Source organism: Heptranchias perlo, chromosome 34 (genome assembly GCF_035084215.1).
Source record: "Heptranchias perlo isolate sHepPer1 chromosome 34, sHepPer1.hap1, whole genome shotgun sequence".
Taxonomy (NCBI): domain Eukaryota; kingdom Metazoa; phylum Chordata; class Chondrichthyes; order Hexanchiformes; family Hexanchidae; genus Heptranchias; species Heptranchias perlo.
In genome coordinates this window covers 27,024,494-27,051,487 of record NC_090358.1, presented here as the reverse complement: position 1 = coordinate 27,051,487, position 26,994 = coordinate 27,024,494, and the positions used below count along the sequence as shown (strand labels likewise).

At 41.9% G+C, this 26,994-nt stretch overlaps 1 protein-coding gene across 3 annotated transcripts in view; it reads left to right on the top strand.

The window, feature by feature from the left end:
- arnt2 (aryl-hydrocarbon receptor nuclear translocator 2) overlaps window positions 1-26,994 on the top strand; it is a 316,675-nt gene that overhangs the window by 11,488 nt on the left and 278,193 nt on the right. For all 3 annotated transcript variants that reach the window (XM_067971628.1, XM_067971629.1, XM_067971630.1), the window contains exon 2: window positions 24,764-24,811. In XM_067971628.1, coding sequence (XP_067827729.1) covers window positions 24,764-24,811 — 48 coding nt within the window. The remainder of the gene's footprint in view (window positions 1-24,763; window positions 24,812-26,994) is intronic.

Below are 26,994 nucleotides of genomic sequence, written 5' to 3'. Positions count from 1 at the left end.
CACCTTAAATCTCTGTCCTCGGGTTCTTGACCCCTTCCGCCAATGGGTTTCTCTCTATCTACTCTGTCTAGACCCTTCATGATTTTGTATACCTCTATCAAATCTCCTTGCAACTTTGTCTGTTCCAAGGAGAACAACCCCAGCTTCTCCAGTCTATGCATGAAACTAAAGTCCCTTATCCCTGGAATCATTCCAGTAAATCTCTTCTGCACCCTCTCTAAGGCCTTCACATCTTTCCTGCAGTGCCCCGAACTGGACACAATAATCCAGTTGTGGCTGAACCAGTGTTTTATAAAGGTTGATTATGACTTCCATACTTTTGTACTCTATGCCTCTATTTATAAAGCCCAGGATCCTGTATGCTTTTGTAACCGCTTTCTCAACCTGCCCTTCACCGATCAGTGCGTATAGACCCCCAGATCTCTCTGTTCTTCTACCCCATTTAGAGTTGTGCCCCCTAGTTTATATTGCTTCTCCTTGTTCTTCCTGCCAAAATGTATCTTCACATTTTTCTGTGTTAAATTTCATCTGCCATGTGTCCGCCCATGTCACCAGCCTGTCTGTGTCCTCTTGAAGTCTATCACTATCCTCCTCACGGTTTACTACCTTTCCAAGTTTTGTGTCATCTGCAAATTTTGAAATTGTTCCCTGTATACCCAAGTCCAAGTCATTAATATATATCAAGAAAAGCAGTGATCCCAGCACTGACCCCTGGGGAACACCACTGTATACCTCCCTCCAGTCTGAAAAATAACCATTCACCACTACTCTCTGTTTCCTGTCACTTAGCCAATTCTATATCCATGTTGCTACTGCCCCCTTTATTCCATGGGCCTCAAACTTGATAAGCCTACCATGCGGCACTTTATCAAACGCCTTTTGAAAATCCATATACACCACATCTACTGCATTGCCGTCATCTACCCTCTGTTAGCTCATCAAAAAACTGTATCAATTTAGTTAAACACAATTTGCCTTTAACAAATCCATGCTGGCTTTCCCTAATCAATCCACACTCATCCAAGTAACTGTTAATTCTGTCCCGGATTATCGTTTCTAAAAGTTTCCCCACCACTGAGGTTAAACTGGCCTATAGTTGCTGTGTTTATCCTTACACCCTTTTTTGAACAAGGGTGTAACATTTGCAATTCTCCAGCCCTCTGGCACCACCCCTGTATCTACGGATGTTTGGAAGATTATGACCAGTACCCTTGCAATTTCCACCCTTTCTTCATCCTAGGATGCATCCCATCTAGACCAGGTGACTTATCTACTTTTAAGTAGAGCTAGTCTTTCAAGTACCTCCTCTTCATCAATTTTTAGCCCATCCAGTATCTCAACTATATCTTCCTTTACTGAGACTACGGCAGCATCTTCTTCCTTGTTAAAGACAGATGCAAAGTACTCATTTAATACCTCAGCCATCCCTTCTGCCTCCAGGAGTAGATCCCCTTTATGGTCCCTAATCGGCCCCACCCCTTCTTTTACTACCCGTTTACTGTTTATATGCCTGTAGAAGACTTTTGGATTCCCTTTTATGTTGGCCTCCTGTCTATTCTCATACTTTTGCTTTGTCCCTCTTATTTCTTTTCTCACTTCCCCTCTGAACTTTCTATATTCAGCCTGGTTCTCACTTGTGTTATCAACCTGACATCTGTCATAATCCCCTTTTTTCCATTTCATCTTATTCACTATCTCTTTTGTCATCTAGGGAACTCTGGCTTTAGTTGCCCTACCTTTCTGCCCCTTGGAAATGTGCCTAGACTGTACCTGAACCATCTCCTCCTTAAAGGCCACCCACTGTTCAATTACAGTTTTGCCTGCCAATCTTTGATTCCAATTTGCCCGGGCCAGATCTGTTCTCATTCCCATTGAAATTGGCCCTCCACCAATTGAGTATTTTTACTTTAGAGTGGTCCGTGTCTTTCTCCATAGCTATTCTAAACCTTATGATACAATGATCGCTGCTCCCCAAATGCTCCCTCACTGACACTTGCTCCACTTGGCCCACCTCATTCCCTAGAACCAAGTCCAGCAATGCCTTCTCCCTCGTTGGGCCGGAAACGTACTGGTTAAGAAAGTTATCCTGAATGCATTTCAAAAATTCCTCCCCCTCTTTGCCCCTTACTACTGTTACCCAGTCTATATTAGGATAGTTGAAGTCCCCAGTTACCACTACTCTATAGCTTTTGCGCCTCTCTCTCATTTCCCTGCGAATTTGCTCCTCTACATCCTTCCCACTAGTTGGTGGCCTATAGAATACACCGAGTAGTGTAATGGCACCTCTTTTATTTCTTAACTCTAACCAAATAGATTCTGTCCTTGACCCCCTCCAGGGCATCCTCTCCAGTACTACAATATTCTCCTTAATCAATACTGCCACTTTCTTTCCTTCCCTATCTTTCCTGAACACCTTGTATCCAGGAATATTTAGTACCCAATCCTGCCCTTTTTTGAGCCAGGTCTCCATTATCGCCACGACATCGTATTCCCATGTGGCTATTTGCGTCTGCAGCTCACCGATCTTGTTTACCACGCTTTGTCTGTTTACACACATGCACTGCAAACCAGTCTTAGACTTTCTTGTACTCTCTTAGTCTGATCCCACCTAATACTGTACTATTACTTGCTCTAGGGCTATCTTTCTCCCCTGATCCTTTGTGCCCCTTGTTTCTCCTTTCTATTGCTACATCCTGATGCCCATCTCCCTGCCAAATTAGTTTAAACTTACCGCGAGGGCATTGGTCCCAGCTCCGTTGAGGTGCAACCCATCCGGCTTGTACAAGTCCCACCTTCCCCAGAACAGGTTCCAATGCCCCAGGAATCTAAAGCCCTCCCTCCTGCACCACCTTTCCAGCCACGCATTCGTCTGCTCTATCCTCCTATTTCTATACTGACTAGCGCGTGGCGCCAGGAGTAATGCGGAGATTACTCCCTTTTGAGGTCCTGCTTCTTAATCCTACCTCCCTAAAATCTGCCTGCAGGACCTCATCCCTCTTTCTGCCTATGTTGTTGGTACCGATATGGACCATGACCTCTGCCTGCTCACCCTCCCCCCTCCATGTTCTACAGCTACTCAGTGACATCCTTGACCCTGGCACCAGGGAGGCAACATACCATCCTGGAATCACGTCTGTGGCTGCAGAAATGCCTGACTGCTCCCCTAACTATAGAATCCTCTTTCACTATTGCTTTCCTGACCTTTCTCCTCCCTCCCCCCTGTACAGCTGAGCCATCCACGGTGCTGTGGACTTGGCTCTGGTTGCACTCCCCAGAGGGACCCTCTCCCTCGCCAGTATTCAGAACTGAATACTGGTTGGAGAGTGAGATGCACTCGGGACTCCTGCACTATCTGCCTGGTCCTCCTTGTGTGTCTGGCAGTCACCTAGTCCCTCTCTGCTTGCACTGTCTTAAGCTGTGGGGTGACCACCTCCTGAAACATGCTATCCCCGTAGCTCTCAGCCTCACTGATACACTGCAGTGATGCCAGCTGCTGCTGCTCAAGCTCCGGCTCCTCAAGCTGACGCGCTTCCTGCACCTGTGGTTGTCCAGGACACGTGAAGTGTCCTGGAGTTCCCACATGGCACAGGCTGTGCATTCCACCGGTGTGAGCTGCCCTGCCGTACCTCGATTTATTAGATTGTTTACTAAACTTAACAAAAATAAATGAAGCCTTAAAAAAAACACTCAACAGAATAAGAAACGCTCAAAGCTACCAGCCAATCAGCTCCTTCCCCTTTTTATTTATAGTTTTATTCGAGTAGTTAATAAACTTAGTATGAGGTGATTTTGGGTCGTTTCTTAGGATCTTTGAAGGACAGTTGTGTAGAAGTTTGGGTGGGGGGGGGGGGGGTTAAAATTTCTGTTCCTAGCTGTGGGCTTTGTGGAGATGCCAGGTCCCCTGTGCTAGGTTGTCCAGTAATAACATTAGAAATGTGGGGCATTATGGAGAATCGTTGAAGTCTGTTTTTTTACCAATTTCTTTTCTGGGTATTTTCAGTTTTTATTTTGGGTTTAAAAAGGCAGAAAATCAGTGGGAGCAAAAAATCCAGGCAAATTCAGAGAAAATCAGGAAGAAAGTTATTTTTACTAAAATTGAAGTAAACAACAAATGACTTTTTTTTAGAAAAAGGCACAGTCAAGCTATTTGACCCACAATTATTTACACTGTGCATTGCTGTTCTTGCTCCATACCTATCCAGGAATGAAAAAACTGCCGTTTGCTGCAGTATGAAGAATACATTCCTCGCAGCAGTACCTAAGAAAATCCAGGCCCCCTTAAAAAAAAAATTCAAATTACACACCCATCATATTTTTACCTGCTAAAAATCAGGTCCAGAGAAATGCACATAGTGCATTCATGACGTGAGCAGGGCATGTCTCCGATGTGTTTACATGCAACTGCAGACCTGGTAACAAAACTGTATTTTTTTCTTTCAAATTTGGGAGGAAATAACTTTTTTACTGATTCACTGTCCCAAAAAATGTTGGAATTTATTGGTGGTAATGGATAAAAAATGATATTATTGATCCCGTATGTTTTTGCTCCCTGAGAGGGTCTTTACTATGTCTGGCTCCTCGTTAGAGGGGGAATACTGTGCAGTTGAAGTTATTTGTGCACATTGTGGATGTAGAATGCAGTTGTTGGAGTTTATTCCATTTCTGAATATGTTAACATTCTCTTAATTCACTCCATTGACTGGAGGTAGGTGTGGTTGCTTCAGGAAAAAGTAATCTATTCTGGAGTATTCCTTGTGTGGGTTTGTGGAGGTGATGAATTCCTCACCATGCATCCAGTAAACTCAGGTTATTGCTGTAAATCCAGGTTATTGCTTAGTTCTGGAAATGCATTGGCTGCCTTTAATTTTTTGTAACTCATCTCATACCATTCTGTGCTTTTGTTATTCATTTTCAACCACAGACGCTCCTACCTCATCAAGGCCTTTGCTTTTGTTCCTGGGACAACCATGTTCTGAACTTCAGAAGCTGCACTCAGTATGCTCCACTTCCTCAAGTCTGACTGATATTCCATAAGTTCTCTTGAAGCATTGTTCCCATTCTGACTTCCCCAACTTTGTGCTCTTCCATTGATTGGAAAGAAAAGTAGCTGCAAATTTTTCACTGCTCTGTACTAGAAAACTGCATTCCTTACATCCAAAATCTATATCTTTGCTTTTTAACCTTCAAACTACCTGGGCCCAGTGATTAGCAGTTATCCCAAATATGGTACTGCTATGCTGTGTTCCCACATTCATTTTAGATAGGTAAAAAATGTTAAACGGATCAGATTTGACAGGCTAAAATAGCTAATCAAATTTATTTTCAAAATCGGACAATTACAAAATACAAAAGGTAGTAAAGTACGGGGTAACAATAATTTGTAACCTGTTGCGTTGGAGCTCTGAGCAGCCCTTTCAAGCACTTAAAACAAGTCTGTTGGAATCAAACAAACGTCTCTGGCACTGTCAGACATTTTGTGTCCCTTGGCAACAGTGTTCTCTCAAACAGAATCTCTCCGGTAGGGAACTTCATATGGACTATGTAAGGTAAATATTCATGTAGCTCTTAAGAAATCAACTGATAAAGCCTGCATTTATGTGCCTAATTTCTTCAAAAAAGGGAATGAAGTGAATTTTAAAGGCATTTTCAAACAAAAATAAAGCAGAACGACACTTTGTAGCTTTAGGACAATCCAGAGTTATTTTCATGCTTAAAGGTTTGACCATTTTGACATTCAACCACAACAAAACTGTGATAACGATGACATTTTGTTCATAGCTTCTTTGGTTTTCATTTTAGTTTTAAACATAACAGTTTAAAAATATCACAGTCAGAATGGAGGTTGCAGTTCTACTTGCATATTTGCTGTTGGACAAGGTCTGAATTTTGAAAGGATAGCAATGTGCTAATGTATTGATTAGGGTGAGCTGCAGGAAGAAGGCTGCTTGCTTCTTCTATGAAGCAAAAATCAATTAAACTAAAGGCGTTTTGAACTAGGTGTGAACAAAATGTGCTTAGTGAGAGTTATTTGTCAATTTGCCAAACCCAAACGATATATATTTTCGTTCCTTATCAAACACCCAACGTGGTAATCCACATGCCAGGCTGTTTATTGCTTGTAAATATTGTGGCGTTTGTCTATTCTGCAAATGGATTATACGAATATAAAAATTTGTAAAAACATTTTTGTATGCCAGCAGTTTGGTTTGTGTTACTGTGAAACACTGCAACTAATTACACTTTGTAACCTTGCATTTACAGATTTCCAACAAAGATTATGTTCTGCTTTTGCTGAGGAAAAAATTGCTTATGTTTTTTCTGAAGTACTTCATCTGAAATTCAGAGGCAGTTACCTGACTGGTTGTGAACTTTTTCTATACTTTGGGTTCTACTTTGAATTGAACAATATCTCCTCTATACTGTTTTTTTCTATAAATAACTCTATTCATGAATAAACCTATTTAATGGTTTAGTCTGTTATGAAAAGTGTCTGGGATAGATAATATGTGCCTTCTGAGGTGGTTGACAGCATATTTACAACAAATAGTTTGCCTGGTGGTGTATTATTTCCCATACACAAAATGGGTAAGGTTAAGTTTCTGATCAAAGGGAATTCAGGCTTACCTATGGTAGCTGCTTTTTGCAGTGAGAATGAGAGGAAGTATTGAGTGCAAGCCTGAACTGTAACAAGCTACATTTACACAATGATCAAATTCATATAAACAATTCCTAATTCTGAATTGAATGATTCTGACTAATTTATAGAATCCCATCTCATTGAAAAACTCATTGCATCTAGTTTTTATACTCAGCAGTTTATACTAATTAAGCAGTTCCTTAGCACCTACAGTAAAACAATGGGGCAAAACTTCATTTGTGAAAACTGGTTTTGTGTTTGTGCAACACCTAAGGAAAGCATTGGTTGAGATTTTCTTTTGCCTTCCAGAGTTAATGCTAGAAATGTTAGTGGTAACACTGATGAATAATCAGTATTAGCAACTTTGATTACTGTTTCAAAGTGACTAGATCAGCTATGGTCAGTCTCATGCAAAATATACAAATGTGCAAAGTCAATTCCAGTGCGCTCTCTGCCGGCCTTCCAAAACTTCAGCTCATTCAGAACTCTGCTGCCCGTATCCTAACACACCATGTCCCGTTCCTCTGCTCACTGACCTACATTGGCTACCGGTCCCGCTTCATCTCGAATTTAAAATTCTCATCCTAATGTTCAAACCCCTCCATGGCCTCGCCCCTCCCTATCTCTGTAATCTCCTCCAGCCCTACAACCCTCCGAGATCTCTGCGTTCCTTCAATTCTGGCCTCTTGTGCATCCCCAATTTCCTTCTCTCCACCATTGGTGGTCATACCTTCAGTTGCCTAGGCCCCAAGGTCTGGAATTCCCCCCCCAAACGTCTCCGCCTTTCTACCTCTGTCTTTTAAGACACCTTTTAAAAACTACCTCTTTGACTCTGTCCTAATATCTCTTTGTGGCTCAGTGTCAAATTTTGTCTGATAACGCTCCTGTGAAGTACCTTGGGACGTTTTACTATGTTAAAGGTGCTATATAAATGCAAGTTGTTGTAAGTCGGAGAATATGGTGTCTCTTTTCCCTGTTTTTGTTGTCTTTGTATTGCTGTTTATTTCTTTGCCTCTTTCTCTTCTCTATCCCTAACTCTCTTTGATTCTCTCTCTGTCCTCTTCTCTCGTCTTTTGCTTCTTCATTTTGGATGGAGGTAGTGGCTGGTGTGATAGGGAAAGGAACTACTAATGGTTGCAGGCTACATTTGAGAAAATGTGTCCCTCAGGAGCTCGCTTCCCATCCCCTCCCTAGTCAGTTATGCTTCTCCACCCCATGCCTTTACTCCCATTATGCCCCACCACTTCACTTTCCCAATACCTCCTTCCTACCACCATCTCACTGGCCTACTTCTTTTGCTTTGAACCATCCACTCAATCCCTGCATTCTTCCTGCCTCCTTGCTCTGTCATCACCCGTAATCTTCCTCCCTCTTCCTGCCCCCCCCCCCCCCACCATTGCTCCTGAAGGCAGGTAGTGCAATGCAGAGGTCTCACCTGCAACTTGTTTCCTTCCTTCCTATCTGTTTCCCTCAAATAGGCTTTGTTTACTTTCAAAATTCAAATTGTTTTAGAAATAGTCAAATTAGAATGAGGAAAGACACTCCTCTCTCTTTATTTGTGTGTCTTTCTGTTTCATAGGTGTTAGCAATTAGGACATTTACCTTTTCTAACTGTCCTTAAAGCGCAGGTGCACTAATTAGGTGACTTCAAAATTCAACCTTTTTTGAAAATTCGATTAACATTAGCAAGAGGAAAGATGCACTGTTTAATGCACCTACTACATTTTTTAGAATACAAAACAAAAGCTGCACCAGATGTCTGACAATGACTTGCATTTATATTGTGCCATTAACTTAGAAAATATCAGAGGGGTAATCAAAAAATTGAATGCCGAGCCATGGAAGGAGATGCAACCAAAAGCTTGGTTTAAAAAATTGGATTTTAAGGAGGATCTTAAAGGAGGAGAGGGAGTTGGCAGGTAGAGAGACTCGGGGTGAATTCCAGAGTGTGGGGCCTAGGCAGCCACTGGTGGCGTGAAGGGAGGGCAGATGCACAAGAGGCAGAGTAAAAGGAACGGAGAGTTTGTGGGTGTCGTAGGGCTGGAGGATGTTAAAGGGGTAGGGCCAATTCTGTGAAGAAATTTAAACATGAGGATGAGAATTTTAAATTGGAGTCCTGGAGCTGATGTAGATCAGTGAGGACAGGGGTGATGGGCAAAGTTTAGGACAGGCTAGTTTTTAAAAAAAAGACTTGCCTTTATATAGCACCTTTCAAGACCTCAGGATGGCCCAAAGTGCTTCACAGTCAATTAAGTACTTTTGAAGTGTGGTCACTGCTGTAATGCAGGAAACGCGGCAGCCAATTTGCGCACAGCAAGCACCTGCAAATGACATCATGATAAATGACCAGATCATCTGTGTTAGGATTTGGTAGAGGGATAAATATTGGCCAGGACATCAGGGAGAACTCCCCTGCTCTTCTTCGAAATAGTACCCTGGGATCTTTTATGTCCACCTGAGGCTTTGGTTAACGTCTCATTCGAAAGACGGCACCTGTGACAGTGCAGCAGTCTCTCAGAACATCACTGAAATATCAGCCTAGATTTTGTGCTCAAGCCTCTGGAGTGGGAGCCTACAACCTTCTGACTGAGAAGTGAGTGTGCTACCACTGAACCACAGCTAATATGTTAAAGGTGCACATGACCATGAGCAGACTAAAACTTGTAATCGTGCAACTTGGAAGTGAAGGTTCACTCCACCCTTTTGCAGATGGGGCCTCGGTTTAGCATCTCATCTGACTCCCTCAGTACTGCACTGGAAAGTCAGCCTGGACTATGTGCTCAAGTCTCTGGAGTGGGACTTGAACTCACAACCTTCTGACTTAGAAGTGAGAGTGCTACCATTGAGCCACTGCTAACATGGCTATAATAAGTGTCCAGTATAGATTCACCAGGCTGATGCCAGGGATGGGAAACTATACTTACAAGGAGAGTCTTGAGATATTGGGACTATTCTCACTGGATCAGAGGAGGCTAAGAGGAGAATGCAAGTAATCATACAGCAGGGAAGGAGGCCATTCGGCCCATCATGCCTGTGCCGGCTCTCTGAAAGAGCTACCAATTAGACCCATTCCCCTGCTCTTTCCCCATAGCTCTGCAAATGTTTCATTTTTAAGTAGAGATTCAATTCCCTTTTGAAAGTTACCATTGGATCTGCTTCCACCACCCTTTCAGGCATTGCATTCCAGATCATAACAATTCGCTGAGTGGAAATAAAATTCTCCTCATATTTCCCCTGGCCCTTTTGCCAATTATTTTAGATCTGTCTCCTCTAGTTACTAACCCTCCTGCCAGTGAAAACAGTTTCTCCCCATCTACTATCAAAATCCCTCATAATTTTGAACACCTTAATTAAATCTCCCTTTAACCTTCTCTGTTATAAGGACAATCCAAGCTTCTTCAGTCTCTGGACATAACTGAAGTCCCTTATCCATGTTACCATTCAAATAAATTTCCTCTGCACTCTCTCCAAGGCCTTGATGTCCTTTCTAAAGTGTGGTGCCCAGAATTGGACACAATACTCTAGCTGAGGTCTAACCAGTGATTTATAAAGTTTTAGCATAATTTCTTTGCTTTTGTACTCTATGCCTCTGTTAAAAAGCCAAGGATACCATATGCTTTTTGAAAAACTTCATCAACTTGTTCTGCCACCTTCAAAGATACATGTACATATGCCCCCAGTGCTCTCTGTTCCTGCACTCCTTTTAAAATTGTACCAATTAGTTTATGCTGCAAGGGGATAGAAGTTATGCTGCAGCTAAGCAAAGCCCTGGTTAGACTACATCTGGAGTACTGTGTTCAGTTCTGGACACTGCACCTTAGGAAGGATATATTGGCCTTGGAGGGAGTGCAGCGTAGATTTACTAGAATTATACCTGGACTCCAAGGGTTACCTGGACTCCGAGGCGAGATTACACAAACTAAAGTTGTATTCCCTGGAATTTAGAAGATTAAGGGGTGATGGGATGGAAATTTTCAAGATATTAAGGGGAACTGATAGGGTAGATAGAGAGAAACTATTTCCGCTGGTTGGGGAGTCTAGGAATAGAGGACATAGCTTAAAAATTAGAGCCAGGACTTCCAGGAGTGAAGTTTGGAACTGTCTTCCACAAACCTCAGTTGATGCTAGCTCAGTTGTTAATTTTAAATCTGAGATTGATAGATTTTTGTTAACCAAAGGTATTAAGGGATATGGGGCTATAGCAGGTATATGGAGTTAGGTCACAGATCAGCCATGATCTCATTGAATGGCGGAACAGGTTTGAGGGGCTAAATGGCCTACTCCTGTTCCTGTGTTCCTATGCCTCTTCATTTTCCCTGCCAAATTGCATCACTTCACATTTCTCTGCATTAGATTTCATCTACTATGTGTCTGCCCATTTCTCCAGTCTGCCTATGTCCTCCTGAGGTCTGCTACTATCCTCCTCACTGTTTTCTACATTTTCAAGCTTTGTGTCATCTGCAAACTTTGAAATTATGCCCTGCATACTGAGTCCAGGCCATTAATATATATCAAATTTAATAGCAGTTTTTAAACTTTTGAAACATTTTGATAGAATGAATAAGGAAAGATTATTTCCCTTGGTTGGGGAGTTCATCAATTCAAAATTATCAGAGAAAGGGAAGAGCGAAGTTGGGAGAAATTTCTTCACATAGAAGGTTGTTGGATTGATTGAGGCGGGGAAGGATGGATGGATTGATTGAGGCCGGGAAGGATGGATGGATTGATTGAGGCCGGGAAGGATGGATTGATTGATTGAGGCCGGGAAGGATGGATTGATTGATTGAGGCGGGGAAGGATGGATTGATTGATTGAGGAGGGGAAGGATGGATGGATTGATTGATTGAGGAGGGGAAGGAAGGATGGATTGATTGAGGAGGGGAAGGAAGGATGGATTGATTGAGGAGGGGAAGGATGGATTGATTGAGGAGGGGAAGGATGGATTGATTGAGGAGGGGAAGGATTGATTGATTGAGGAGGGGAAGGATGGATTGATTGAGGCGGGGAAGGATGGATTGATTGAGGCGGGGAAGGATGGATTGATTGAGGCGGGGAAGGATGGATTGATTGAGGCGGGGAAGGATGGATGGATGGATTGAGGCGGGGAAGGATGGATGGATGGATTGAGGCGGGGAAGGATGGATGGATGGATTGAGGCGGGGAAGGATGGATGGATGGATTGAGGCGGGGAAGGATGGATGGATGGATTGAGGCGGGGAAGGATGGATGGATTGATTGAGGCGGGGAAGGATGGATTGATTGATTGAGGAGGGGAAGGATGGATTGATTGAGGCGGGGAAGGATGGATTGATTGATTGAGGAGGGGAAGGATGGATTGATTGATTGAGGAGGGGAAGGATGGATTGATTGATTGAGGAGGGGAAGGATGGATTGATTGATTGAGGAGGGGAAGGATGGATTGATTGATTGAGGAGGGGAAGGATGGATGGATGGATTGAGGCGGGGAAGGATGGATGGATGGATTGAGGCGGGGAAGGATGGATGGATGGATTGAGGCGGGGAAGGATGGATGGATGGATTGAGGCGGGGAAGGATGGATGGATGGATTGAGGCGGGGAAGGATGGATGGATGGATTGAGGCGGGGAAGGATGGATGGATGGATTGAGGCGGGGAAGGATGGATGGATGGATTGAGGCGAGGAAGGATGGATGGATGGATTGAGGCGGGGAAGGATGGATGGATGGATTGAGGCGGGGAAGGATGGATGGATGGATTGAGGCGGGGAAGGATGGATGGATGGATTGAGGCGGGGAAGGATGGATGGATGGATTGAGGCGGGGAAGGATGGATGGATGGATTGAGGCGGGGAAGGATGGATGGATGGATTGAGGCGGGGAAGGATGGATGGATGGATTGAGGCGGGGAAGGATGGATGGATGGTTTGAGGCGGGGAAGGATGGATGGATGGATTGAGGCGGGGAAGGATGGATGGATGGATTGAGGCAGGGACTACTGATGCTTTTAAGTGAAGTAGAAAAAAATACAAGCCTATGGGAAGAGTGTGGGGCATTGGGAGTAGATTTGGATTGTTCTAGCAAAGTGCTGGCACAGACACAATGGGCTGAATGGCCTCCTTCTGTGCTGTAAACTTCTATAGTTCTGATTCAGGTCACTCATTTACAGTTTTCATGGAAAGCTGTCAAAATTGCAGAATTTAATTCCCAAAAATACTAGTTAAAATCCCATGTAATAAAAACAGAATTTGACTGACTCAGTCAGCATAAATCCTGATACATAATGCCTTTATTGTTACAAAACAGAGCTTTCTTCCCAGGAGATCGTCTGTATAAGTGAATCTCCTGACGCATTGCTAATGGATAGTCTGGAGCACTGTTATATTTAGCTGCTACAGTGGAGCAATGTTTAATTTAGCTGCTCCTTTAAGGCTGCTGCTGAATTACTCCCTGTGGGGTTATGGTCGGAAGGGAAAAATCCAGATAAGTGTGAGGACAATTGTAGACCCGTGTAGATTTCTGGCTTCCAGGTTGGATCATCACAACTTGAATTACTTGTTTTCTTTTTTTTTGTTACTATAACAAACGTAACCTAGAATGAGAAAGGTGGGTTGTTGTGTCATAGGTATATGTATTTTGCGCCCTTAGTATTTGTCCTTTCCTACCACAATAACCTCATCTTGAGCATCATTCACAGCGAAGGTGAGGTGCCAACTCATAGGATAAGTGGAAAATTAACTGTTGTCTGGCACCCTCTACTGGTTGGACGAGTACTGACATTGACGGACCATACAGCCGCCCATATGTCCTGTCAGTCGGAGGCCCAGGAGTTACATAAGTAAATCAGTGGGGGAAAAAATTACAAACCTTTTAAAAAAAAAAATCATTCCTCCTTTCCAAATAATTATTTTGAACCTTAAATCACAATTTAGTTTCTAGTTTATAGATTATATAGTAAAGTTTCATTTTTTGTATTTTTGAATCTATTAAATTACAGCCAGCGGATTCTAAAAAGATTACCTCTATCAGTGTGGAACAAATCTGTAACCTATTAATCTTATCATTTTGCTGTAATTCTGATGTTAGGAGTGACAGGACTGCTAAAGTCAGCCGCTGTCTCTGTCTATCGATCTTTGCATTAAATGGCTTTCTCTTCAATTCATCAAAATCTTGGCAGCCGGTACTCGCTAATGTCACTGTTGCTTAACTAAAGTCACCTTCTGTGCTTGTTTCATATTTGCTAACGGCGCACAATCTCAAACCTGAATTTCATTAGCATTAAAAAAGTTTTGAGTTTTATTGAAGAATCGTATCTACAATATAAAATACATGTTGAACAATTACTTTCAAAGTTTGGATTTTTTATTTGGCTGGGATCAAAAACTGGAATTTTATTTTTATTTTGAGACTAAAATGAAAATTTTGGAAATGCACAGGTCAGTCAGTCAGTCAGTGTCAAAAAAGAGAAAAAGCAGTTCCAGTTTTTGGATGTGATCTCTCCTCTATTCCCATTACTTTGTCTGAGATTGCTAGAGACCAGAATCATCGTATACACTCACTCACTCGTAATAAATTGGATAGCCAGGTAGTGAAGGATAGAATACTAGAGCCTGTTCTTCAGTTCGTTCCAAGCCTTTATTCACTCAGCTCCACATTACACTAATAATCCGGAGTCATGCGTTCAAATCCCGCCACGGCAGCTGGGGAATTTAAATTCAATTAATTAAATTCAATTAGTTAAATAAAAATCTGGAATTAAAATACTAGTATCAGTAATGGTGGCCATGAAGCTACCAGATTGTCGTAAAAACCCATCTGGTTCACTAATGTCCTTTAGGGGAGGAAACCTGCCGTCCTTACCCGCTCTGGCCTATATGTGACTCCAGACCCACAGCAATGTGGTTGATTCTTAATTGCCCTCTAAAATGGCCCAGCAAGCCACTCAGTTGTAAAATCTCGCTACAAAAAATCATAAGAATAAAACCAGACAGACCACCCGGCATTGGACCACTAGGCACTGGACACGACACTGGCAAACCAAGCCCAGTCAACCCTGCAAAGTCCTCCTCACTAACATCTGGGGACTTGTGCCAAAATTGGGAGAGCTGTCCCACAGACTAGTCAAGCAACAGCCTGACATAGCCAGCCATACTCTCAGAATCATACCTTTCAGCCAATGTCCCAGACTCTTCCATCACCATCCCTGGGTATGTCCTGTCCCACCGGCAGGACAGACCCACCAGAGGTGGCGGTACAGTGATATACAGTCAGGAGGGAGTGGCCCATGGGGTCCAGAGTCTGGACCCCATGAAATCTCATGGCATCAGGTCAAACATGGGCAAGGAAACCTCCTGCTGATTACCACCTACCGCCCTCCCTCAGCTGATGAATCAGTCCTCCTCCATGTTGAGCACCACATGGAGTAAGCACTTGGGGTAGCATGGGCACAAAATGTACTCTGGGTGGGGGACTTCAGTGTCCATCACCAAGAGTGGCTCAGTAGCACCACTACTGACCGAGCTGGCCGAGTCCTGAAGGACATAGCTGCCAGACTGGGCCTGCGGCAGGTGGTGAGCGAACCAACATGAGGGAAAAACTTTCTTGACCTCGTCCTCACCAATCTACCTGTTGCAAATGCATCTATCCATGACAGTATTGGTAGGAGTGACCACCGCACAGTCCTCGTGGAGACGAAGTCCCGTCTTCGCACTGAGGACACCATCCAACGTGTTGTGTGGCACTACCACCGTGCTAAATGGGATAGATTCAGAACAGATCTAGCAGCTCAAAACTGGGCATCCATGAGGCGCTGTGGGCCATCAGCAGCAACAGAATTGTATTCCAGCACAATCTGTAACCTCATGGCCTGGCATATTCCTCACTCTACCATTACCAACAAGCCAGGGGATCAACCCTGGTTCAGTGAGGAGTGCAGAAGAGCATGCCAGGAGCAGCACCAGGCGTACCGAAAAATGAGGTGCCAACCTGGTGAAGCTACAACTCAGGACTACATGCATACTAAACAGCGGAAGCAACATGCTATAGACAGAGCTAAGCGATTCCACAACCAACAGATCAGATCAAAGCTCTGCAGTCCTGCCACATCCAGTCGTGAATGATGGTGGACAATTAAACAACTAACGGGAGGAGGAGGCTCTGCAAACATCCCCATCCTCAATGATGGCGGAGTCCAGCATGTGAGTGCAAAAGACAAGGCTGAAGCGTTTGCAACCATCTTCAGCCAGAAGTGTCGAGTGGATGATCCATCTCGGCCTCCTCCCGATATCTCCACCATCTCAGAAGCCAGTCTTCAGCCAATTCGATTCACTCCATGTGATATCAAGAAATGGCTGAGTGCACTGGATACAGCAAAGGCTATGGGCCCTGACAACATCCCGGCTGTAGTGCTGAAGACTTGTGCTCCAGAACTAGCTGCACCTCTAGCCAAGCTGTTCCAGTACAGCTACAACACTGGCATCTACCCGACAATGTGGAAAATTGCCCAGGTATGTCCTGTCCACAAAAAGCAGGACAAATCCAATCCGGCCAATTACCGCCCCATCAGTCTACTCTCAATCATCAGCAAAGTGATGGAAGGTGTCGTCGACAGTGCTATCAAGCGGCACTTACTCACCAATAACCTGCTCACCGATGCTCAGTTTGGGTTCCGCCAGGACCGCTCGGCTCCAGACCTCATTACAGCCTTGGTCCAAACATGGACAAAAGAGCTGAATTCCAGAGGTGAGGTGAGAGTGACTGCCCTTGACATTAAGGCAGCATTTGACCGAGTGTGGCACCAAGGAGCCCTAGTAAAATTGAAATCAATGGGAATCAGGGTGAAAACTCTCCAGTGGCTGGAATCATACCTAGCACAAAGGAAGATGGTAGTGGTTGTTGGAGGCCAATCATCTCAGCCCCAGGGCATTGCTGCAGGAGTTCCTCAGGGCAGTGTCCTAGGCCCAACCATCTTCAGCTGCTTCATCAATGATCTTCCCTCCATCATAAGGTCAGAAATGGGGATGTTAGCTGATGATTGCAGAGTGTTCAGTTTCATTCGCAACCCCTCAAATAATGAAGCAGTCTGAGCCCGCATGCAGCAAGACCTGGACAACATCCAGGCTTGGGCTGATAAGTGGCAAGTAACATTCGCGCCAGACAAGTGCCAGGCAATGACCATCTCCAACAAGAGAGTGTCTAACCACCTCCCCATGACATTCAATGGCATTACCATCGCCGAATCCCCCACCATCAACATCCTGGGGGTCACCATTGACCAGAAACTTAACTGGACCAGCCATATAAATACTGTGGCTGCAAGAGCAGGTCAGAGGCTGGGTATTCTGTGGCGAGTGACTCACCTCCTGACTCCCCAAAGCCTTTCCACCATCTACAAGGCAAAAGTCAGGAGCGTGATGGAATACTCTCCACTTGCTGGGATGAAGCTCGACACCATCCAGGACAAAACAGCCTGCTTGATTGGCACCCCATCCACCACCCTAAACATTCACTCCCTTCACCACCGGCGCACAGTGGCTGCAGTGTGTACCATCCACAGGATGCACTGCAGCAACTCGCCAAGGCTGCTTCGACAGCACCTCGCAAACCCGCGACCTCTACCACCTAGAAGGACAAGAGCAGCAGGCACATGGGAACAACACCACCTGCACGTTCCCCTCCAAGTCACACACCATCCCGACTTGGAAATATATCGCCGTTCCTTCATCGTCGCTGGGTCAAAATCCTGGAACTCCCTTCCTAACAGCACTGTGTGAGAACCTTCACCACACGGACTGCAGCGGTTCAAGAAGGTGGCTCACCACCACCTTCTCGAGGGCAATCAGGGATGGGCAATAAATGCTGGCCTCGCCAGTGACGCCCACATCCCATGAACGAAAAAAAGCACACCCTCCTATAAATGGATACGAGAGTCCCCAATTGATACCCACCACCTGAATACAATTAACACTAATGATATAAATCACTTAGATACAATTAACAGATTCCCTTCTCTTTTAAATAAAATTTTAAAAAAATAAACTTTATACAATACAAACAAAATTTCAAAAATTAGAAACTTCCGTACTCTGTATAGCTTATACTATTCAAAGCATTACATTGTGAGGCAACTCTTCTCCAGGACCCCTTATAATTTTTTTGTACGTGTACTTCTTTTAGCAAAACAATCTGACAGTTAATGGCTTGAATCCACCCCTTTAATTTTAGAGATTTCCTTTCTCTCCAGCATTTGTTTCAAGCCAGCAAGGTCAATCCGTAATCTTTTCTCAGTCACATTTTTTGTAAAGAGTACAATATCCTACAATGAACGATTGTCTACATAACATTCAATGGGTATACTAGCTTCAGTACTCCCATTGTACAGGATGTCACTCAAGATATTGCCAAATAGAATCCCATATCCATTACATCTACAAGAGCCAGTGTTTCAGCAGCCAGAGAACTTTTAACAACCCTTTTTATTTTCTTAGCTTCCCAAGCTAAGAAAAGGACAACATTTCTCATTCTCATCCATAAGAAACACTATGAAACCAGCTGCACTAGAATACCCACCACTAAAGATAACTAGCTTCATTTGCTTTGGGTCTAAGGATGGGAACTTAAGCACACATTTAATTTTCATAATGTTTTATTTGCCCGTTAAACATTCTCTACTCCGGGGTGTTTCATTGAAGTACTTAACTCCAACACATCCAAACTAGCATCTGGTCTAGTCTGAGTGCACAACCAGCTCAACTGACCAATCAATCAAGCTTCAAGCTTCGTAATTGCTCTGTATCTTCTTTTAGATATAACATCACCTTTCTGTGATGACCAGTGCGATTAACTGGGATGGGAGTAACACTTTTAAATAGGACTGTTGATTTAAAGTTATACCAGACCCACTTTGCTTAATATCTAAACCAATATATTTAAAAGCCCCACAGGCCTGACTCCCAATTTTAAATTCTACTCTAATCTTAATGACAAATTTCTTAAATTCCACAGTACCACCCCATAAGAAATCCTCAACATACATCATGAAGATGCCGGAAAGATTCCCGTTATGGTACCAATAAAACATTGTGGGATCTGCTTTCACTTGAACACAACCTATTTTCAGCAAAGCAGATCTCACCGAAAAATACTATACCTTGGAAGCATCATTCAGGCCATAGTTTTCCTTCCGCATCTGCTGCCTCTTCAGGTGGTTTCAGAAACACTTCTCTCTGAAAAGTGTCGCCCTGCAGAAATGCGGCTTTTATGTCAGTTGACCTACACTCCCATTTTTATGTTGCCAAAACAGCCAAAAAGATTTTTTAAGATTACCTTTCCAGCAGTGGGAGAATCCACTCAAACATCTGTATCACTCAGTTTCTCTTCAAAACCCCTCGCTACCAACCTTGCTTTAGCATTATAAGTCCCATTTGCAAGGACTTTTTCAGTACAAACCCATCTATGCGACAAAGCTGGTTGACGCTTATCTGTTACATCAGAATAAATTCCAAATTCTTTCCAACTACCTAACTCCCCTTGTTTTGCCTCTCATTTGTTTAACCTCAAGTTTATTGGCAGCCACCAAAACCTTACAATTATCAGGACTTCTGCTTCTCGTTCTGTTTCATACTGTTCTGTGGTCTTTGTTTCATTGTTTGATCTAGTCGAGCTGCATCTTTTACTTCCACTTCGATATCCATCGGGACTACTACTGCGAGATCTCAGTTATTCATCTCTAGTTTGCGATAGTTTTCTGACGTGAGATTCACTCCTGGACTCCCTATCACTACTTGTACTCTGCTTTCGTACTCTCCACTCTTTTACCCCATTCGAGTCTGAGATTTTATAAATAATTGCAATTAATTGTGAGGAATGAACCGTAACAGTTTGATTGCCATGTTGGACAATTACTGTCTTACCATCACGACCTATTACCTTACCAGGGCCTTTCCATTCCCTATGACCCTCCCTTTTATAGTATACCAAATCTCCTGAACTGAACTCTGTCTCAAATGGTCTAACATGATGCCTCAGCGCTCTATGAATTTTCTCTGATACCTCAGCCTTGATAAAAGCCTGTCTCCCTGCATGCATAGCATTTAAATGCTCAGAAAAAATGGCAGTAATTGTTGTACCTTCTAGAGCAGGAGGATTATCACTAAAGAACAAGGTAATTTGGGGTTGCACCCATTGACTAGTTGGTACGGACTATATCCTCCAACTATCTGAAGAGAATTCTTTGCATGAACTGCCTATGCTGGGGCAGTTGACAATTTACACTCTGTTCGATCAGTCAAAATTTTATGTACCATGCTATCAATCACAGCATGATCCCTTTCACAAAGAACATTGCTAAAAGGGTTCACAGCTGCTGTGTTCATGACAATTATATTCATATTCTCACACATATCTCTGAACTCTGCATTAGCGAATTCACCTCCATTATCGATCAAAAACTTTGCTGGTGTCCCAAGTCCAGTCCCTATCCATTTTTCCAGAATTATATCCAGAATAACCTTCTCCTTACTATATATTAGTATATTATACAAAATCTTGTAGCCAGGTCAATAAAATGTAAGTTGAAAACATTTCTATCTTTGTCCCATACGTTTAGATCCATGGCAACTACCTCGTTAAAGTCACATGCTAACGGAACACTTACAATAGGATATGGGGGCGCCCGTCTATACTTCTTGCAAATGTCACACTTCTCACTAATCCCTTCTATGAGCCTCGTATACTCATCAACTACACCTGCATCTTTAAGCAGGATTTTTAAACGTTGACAAGTAGGGTGGGCAAATTACCTAAGTAACTTCAAGACAATTTGATTTTTTTCTCGCTCATCCTTATCACTTGATGCCATTAATACTTGTGTAACACGCTGATGAGAAACATCAGATTTTATCAAGGGGATATGACAATGCCCTGACTGGGTAAACTGCAAATCAGCTGATTTCCCAAAAATGATTGCCTCATCGTGTTCCATGTCAAGTTCAATTTTTGCCTTTTTCATGGAAGGTTTACCCTAAAGCATAGGTATCTCAATAGAGACTACATCCGTACTTATAAAATGGCTTACTCCAGCTATCTTACATGGAATTACCACTCTCTTGAGTGACCTCAAGGTGTTGTCATCTCCAAACCTAAAACATGTAGAACTTTTATATTCTTTAACCTTGCGTTGATCCTCACTGATCAAGATAACGGTTTAACCAACCTACCCCGCGTACAGTTGAAGTACATATACTATCTAACACTGCACAATTAAAGGAATCCGCGACTAATACATTCATCACAGGATTAAAACTCTTTGTGACCAGTATAATCTGTTCATATTCATCATTATCTTCATCCTCTTCCTCAGAAGTACTTTCTTCATGCATCATTTCAAAGATCCTTTGTGTTCGCGCTGGGCAATTTGCCTCATAATGATATAGAGTCACATCTAAAGCATCTATGATTTTTCCTGGGCATTCCTGGGATTCACTCGCCCATTATTACTGTCCCAATTTTGTTTTCTGTTGATTTAACTGGACTTGCTGTAGCTGCTTTTATCACCAATCTGGCTGCCTTTAACTTCCGTCATATTGTCGCCTGCGTCTGGTCTCTTGAAAATTTTGAAACTTGGTCTGGTGCCTGCGTTTAGTATCTGGGGTACTTAGAAACATCGAATCTTCTGTTCTTTGTGTCACAGTGGAAGACCCCATTTGTTCCATGAAGGCTGAAGGGAATGACTTTCTCTAGGAACTTCTTTAAGGCAGTAGACATTTGATCCAACAGAGTCTCCTTTTCCGAAAACTGGACGCCAGTCAGGACCAGTTGCCTGTCCATATGAGACACCTTAGCACAATCTTGTAATTTAAACGCTAGTATCGATCCAGGAATTCTCAGTTTGAACTTTGTTAACCTTTTGTACAATTTGTTAAAGTCCATGATGTACTCTTCCATTGAATGACCGTCCGTTTTCTGAAATCTTATCGAATGCTGAGCAGGCCTCATAGGCACTTAACAGGTCATTTTTCTTGTAGATTTGATCCAGAATTTCTTTTAGAAAGTTAAAACCGTCATTATCCAAAAGATCTGCATCCATCTTAGAAAAAAACATACTTCTGATTTTACTTTGTTCAGGAAGCGACAATGCCAAGGCCATGCCTTGTTTTCTCTTTGGCAGAGTAGTAACCCGTGTCCACATATCAACCTCATTCTTCCACTGGTCATACAGTTCAAACTCACAGATCGTCGGAGGGAAATCGTACCTCGACAATTTAAACTTGCTTTCTTCCATTTTCTACAATGGCCACAAGGCTTTCAAGTTTTTCTTTTTTATGTCCAAAAAAACCCCATAGTTTTCAACCTCCACCTTTAGGCAACCATTCTCTGCTACCATGTTATAAATTGGATAGCTGGGTGGTGAAGAATAGAATACTAGAGCCTGGTCTTCAGTTGCTTCCATGCCTTTATTTACGCATCTCCACATTACGCACCCTCCTATAAATGGATACGAGAGTCCCCAATTGATACCACCTGAATACAATTAACACTAATTGATATAAATCACTTAGATACAATTAACACCACCCTCCCACAAACGTACTTATCAAAATGCACATTGGTCTTCTCAACAATTCAGGATCATTAGATGTTTTGAGGCCTCTTGCTGTGTATAACATGTTTGATTGCCTGATCCATACCTAATCTGACCAAGTGTGGGACTGGCTGAGCATACTGAATGTGAGGTTCAGAGCTGGACTGGTTCTGTTTCAGCAGCATGGAGATATTCCAGAATACTTTTGTTAACTAATGTGTGCTTAAATGTTTAGATCATAAATGTTTAATATTTTATCCATACCCTGTTCTTCATCATTGTCATAATCTTTAGTAAGTTTCATTGTTAGTGCAGGGGATTTCATTGTCGGTGCCGGGGAAGTTGCTGTTCTGCTAGGATTATCATTCTGGAACTTGCAAATTGTGGCCTTGGCACGATTTGGTTTCTGATAAGTAAACTATTCTATTTTTTGATCAACTGATCTATGCTTATAGTCAGTGTATATACTGCAGTGTATATTAATGAGACACATGTAATGGCCACCTTTTAATTTGTGCAGCTGGCACTGAATAATTTAAATCTGAATTTGTCTTTGTTTGCACACACATTTGTTTTTATCATCTTGATTTTTGTAGTGCTGAACCTAATGATTAGAATTTAAAGTATGATAGTTATTTGTTGATAATTGAAACATTCTTCCCCATTGCAATATGTGAATGCTTGGCTAAATTTCAGGCATGGCAAGAGATTGACCATTTGTAATCCTTGGTCTAACAAAAGTGCAAAATTAAGATTAAAGAAAAGATGCAGCTGTTTCGGCTTTCATTTATCTAACTGGTAGTTATGAAATTAAGACCTTTCAGCTCAAAGGAAGCTGTGAATGTAAAGTACTTTAATATTCATCTGCGTTAAATCATCTTCAATCCTCTAATATTTTCAGGTATGAGTACCGGAATTTGGAGAGGTGATGGAATAATGACTTAAAAACATTGATTCGCCTAATTTAAGTGGGCTGTATGGCCCTAATCTTGTGATTACTTCACATGAGATAGTAATTTACAACTATTTAGAAAAAAAACAATAACTTTGGAAGTTCAATTTTGAGTGTGTTGTGAATGGTTGTGTATTGCTTTGTTCAACCCAATCTCATCTAATCTTTTTGAAAATAATACCATTTTGGCTATTCAGATTTCAATGAAAAATAGTAGGGACACCTCAATTTAATATTGGAATTAAATTTCCAAATTGTATAAAGAAGTTGAGTAGCTCAAACTCAAGAAAAATTAAATGAAATGGCTGTTAAAAGATGCTAAAGCTGTGTGTCTGTCTGTGTCTGTCTGTCTGTCTGAGTATAGTTTTCCAAATTGGTCTGTGCTAACCACATGGTATTATTGGTCTTGTGCTTAGGAGGAATCAGGTTCATGAATCATATTCTCAACAAACATTGAAAATTTAAGTTGAACTAACTACCCATTTAAAAGTTATTTAACTAAGTTAAAGTAACTATAAAATTTAAAGATTCAATTTCTATAGGTGATTTTAGTTTTTTATTTAAAAAAAAATTGTCAAAAGCATTTGGAATGTTTACTGGAACCTTTTGTCACTATAAAAGAACATACAAAGGATTTAGGTATATCTCACTTCATTTGTTTCTATTTTTTCCCAGTTTAAATTCAAGCTATAGATGATTTCACAAAACAAGAATTTTAATAATTGAATTGTAAATTGTATTTTTGTAGATAACATTGTCACCCGCCTAGCTTAAAAAGCAACATGTTGCTGTAAGGTCATGTTCAATGTTTGTGTTTGTCAAGGTAGAAATTTGAGAACTCTGGGTGCAGATTATAATTTGTGCTTAAAATGCTTGAGGTATTTTCATTGCCCTATAAATAATTAATTTAAAAATTCTAAAGAATGATGTAGATATTGGGTTAATTTGCATGATTTTTTTTAAACTGCTAATAACACAACTTTTCATACGAAGTATAATTGCAAGGTGCAAGCAGATGAACATAAACCACAGTCTCTTGTGTGGTTTTTGTTGCTCAAAATCAAAAGCAATGTTTTTCTGTTGTGCACTATCCTAAAGTCAACTGATAGCCAGAAACTTTCTGGAAAAAAGTCAAACATTTTACTTAGAATATCTTTGGAACATCACCAGGTAAACTATTCAATTCAAACTCCTTACATAATTTGAACATTGCCTCAATATTTAGTGTAGCACTGATGTGGTTACAAATGAGTGTGCTATCATGAGTGTGCGAGAGTTACTCAACAACTAACTGGCTACAAAATTGATAGCTCTTCAGTAATAAATATACTGTTATATGCATTTGTTCCTTTCATAGTTTATCTGACATATTTCATGGTTTTTAACCAATTCAAATTATTTGTCAAGCTAGCTAAAGTAGTAGTTTCAAATTCAGTACATTTACCCCCGCATGACTGAAATTGTATGGTGAGAAACGGCAGAAGACTGTAAATGGGTAGTATAAAAAGATAATTCTATTCATCTGGCCAGTATGTGGGGATTAGATAGGTTACAAGATTTTGCTATATTTAATACTTCAATGGATTGAAATTTTTGATTTAAATATATTTTTCCTTAGACTGGAATTTGATGATGAAGATGGAGAAGGGCCTAGCAAATTTTCAAGGTGAGTGAATTAAGTGTTAGTGAATCGGAGGTAGGGCTAGGGGTATTGAAGCATTTGCTATGGAATGCCTAAACTGAATTGCCCGGTACATCGTGTGCACGTTTACTGGTATTTGATCTGAATGGCAAACTCTTGTGTTTTGGTGTAATATAGCCTTTGTTTGCCATGGTCACCAAATGGTCTGGATCCAGATAAAGAGGTGGTGGCAGTGACAGTTACTAAACAGAAAAGGTTTACCAAACACTTGACAGTATCCCCTAGCTGCATTTGGGCGGTAGAAATAACAGCCCAGAATTTGCTGTCAAAATAACGGTGAGGCTAACGGCATGATAGTCTTAATTACTGCTAAACAACCTCTCTGGCACTGAAAAGGAACAATTACAAGTGTGGAGTCTCATTCCTTCATGTTTTAATTGGTGGAGATTTTAACTGATTGACATTGAATTCACTATTCTAACTTACACTTCCTGGTTCAGACTCTGCTGTTCATTTCACAATCCTTCAATCTGATTAGTTAAGGAGATACGCAGTCATTTGCCCTGTTCACACAGATCCCAGATGCCCTGTAGAAGGCACCGCACTGTTTCCAATTTCCACTTACAGCAGCTTCCACTGCAAAGTCTCAAGGAAATTAAATGAGCATGGGCAAGTCTAACAGACGGTGGGTGCCATTCGTTCACTGGCTACAGTAAATTCTAGCCCAACATGTTTTTTTTAAATAAACTCAAGTTTTAAAATCAAGCCCACATAATTAATGCAGTTTAGAAACAACAGGGATTGAAGCACTGACATCTTGGGATTCCATTCAGTGGCTTGTCCTAGCCAATGTTACATCTGTTATGAGTATGCTGCTTCCTGGTTTTTAATTAGATTCTTATTCAGTCCAGTGTTCCAACACTCTATTCCTGCATTTCTAATTTAATTTATTTAAAAAAGCTTTCTGAAAATCTAAATAAACTATATCAAATTTAACATATAAACATCTATAGCAGCTTATGAATAGTTAATCATATCTGCTCTAGCATAAACCTTCATTACCTAAATACAGTTTACATGGGCCTGGAATTTCCTCTGAACTGCTCACGCTTCGCCACTATAAGTTCCCTGGAAGTGTGACGGAGACCCTGTTTACGACTCTGGCGAAGTTACAGTGGTGGAGCGGGAGAAGCTCCAAGGAAATTCCAGGTCATGGTTAACAAAACAAGACGACAGTTCTAATTTGCAGCTGTCAATATTTTTGTCTACAAATTGTAATTAGGGAGTTTTTGGATTAATGGAATGGTTGTAAATTGGAATGTTAGTGGTTTCTCCACAATGTCATATAGTGGTTTCTGGTTAAGCCGTCTGCTCCCAGGTATATCTTGCTCAGTTATTGACCACAAGGAGGTGTTAAGTGCAGCACACGATGACGCATCCCATAAGAACATAAGAAATAGGAGCAGGAGTAGGCTATACGGCCCCTCGAGCCTACTCTGCCAGTCAATAAGATCATGTCTGATCTTCCACCACAACTCCACTTTCCTGCCCTATCCCCATATCCCTCATTACCCTTAGTGTCCAAAAATCTATCGATTTCAACCTTGAATATATCAATGAACGAGCATCGACAACCCTGAGTGAAAAATTTTTTCCTCATCTCTGTCCTAAATGGCCGATCTCTTGAGACTATGACCCCGAGTTCTAGATTGTCCAGCAAGGGGAAACAGCCTCTCGGCATCTACCCTGACAAGCCCTCTAAGAATTTTATACGTTTCAATGAGATCACCTCTCTTCTAAACTCCGATCCCATTTTACTCACTCTCTCCTCATAGGACAACCTTGTCATCCCAGGAATCAATCTAGTGAACCTTTGTTGCAGCCCCTCTAAGGCAAATATATCCTTCCTTAGTTAAGGAGACCAAAACTGTACGCAGGTGTATTGCGGTTCACCAGAACCCAAATAACTGAAGCAAGACCTCCTTACTCTTATACTCCAACCCTCTTGCTCTTATACTCCAACCCCCTTGCAATAAAGGGTGCCATACCATTTGCCTTCCTAATTGCTTGCTGTACCTGCATGTTAACTTTCGGTGCTTCGTGTACAAGGACACCCAAGTCCCTCTGAATACCAACATTTCTTAGTCTGTCACCTTTTAAAAAATATTCTGCTTTTCTATTCTTTCTACTAAAGTGGATAATTTCAC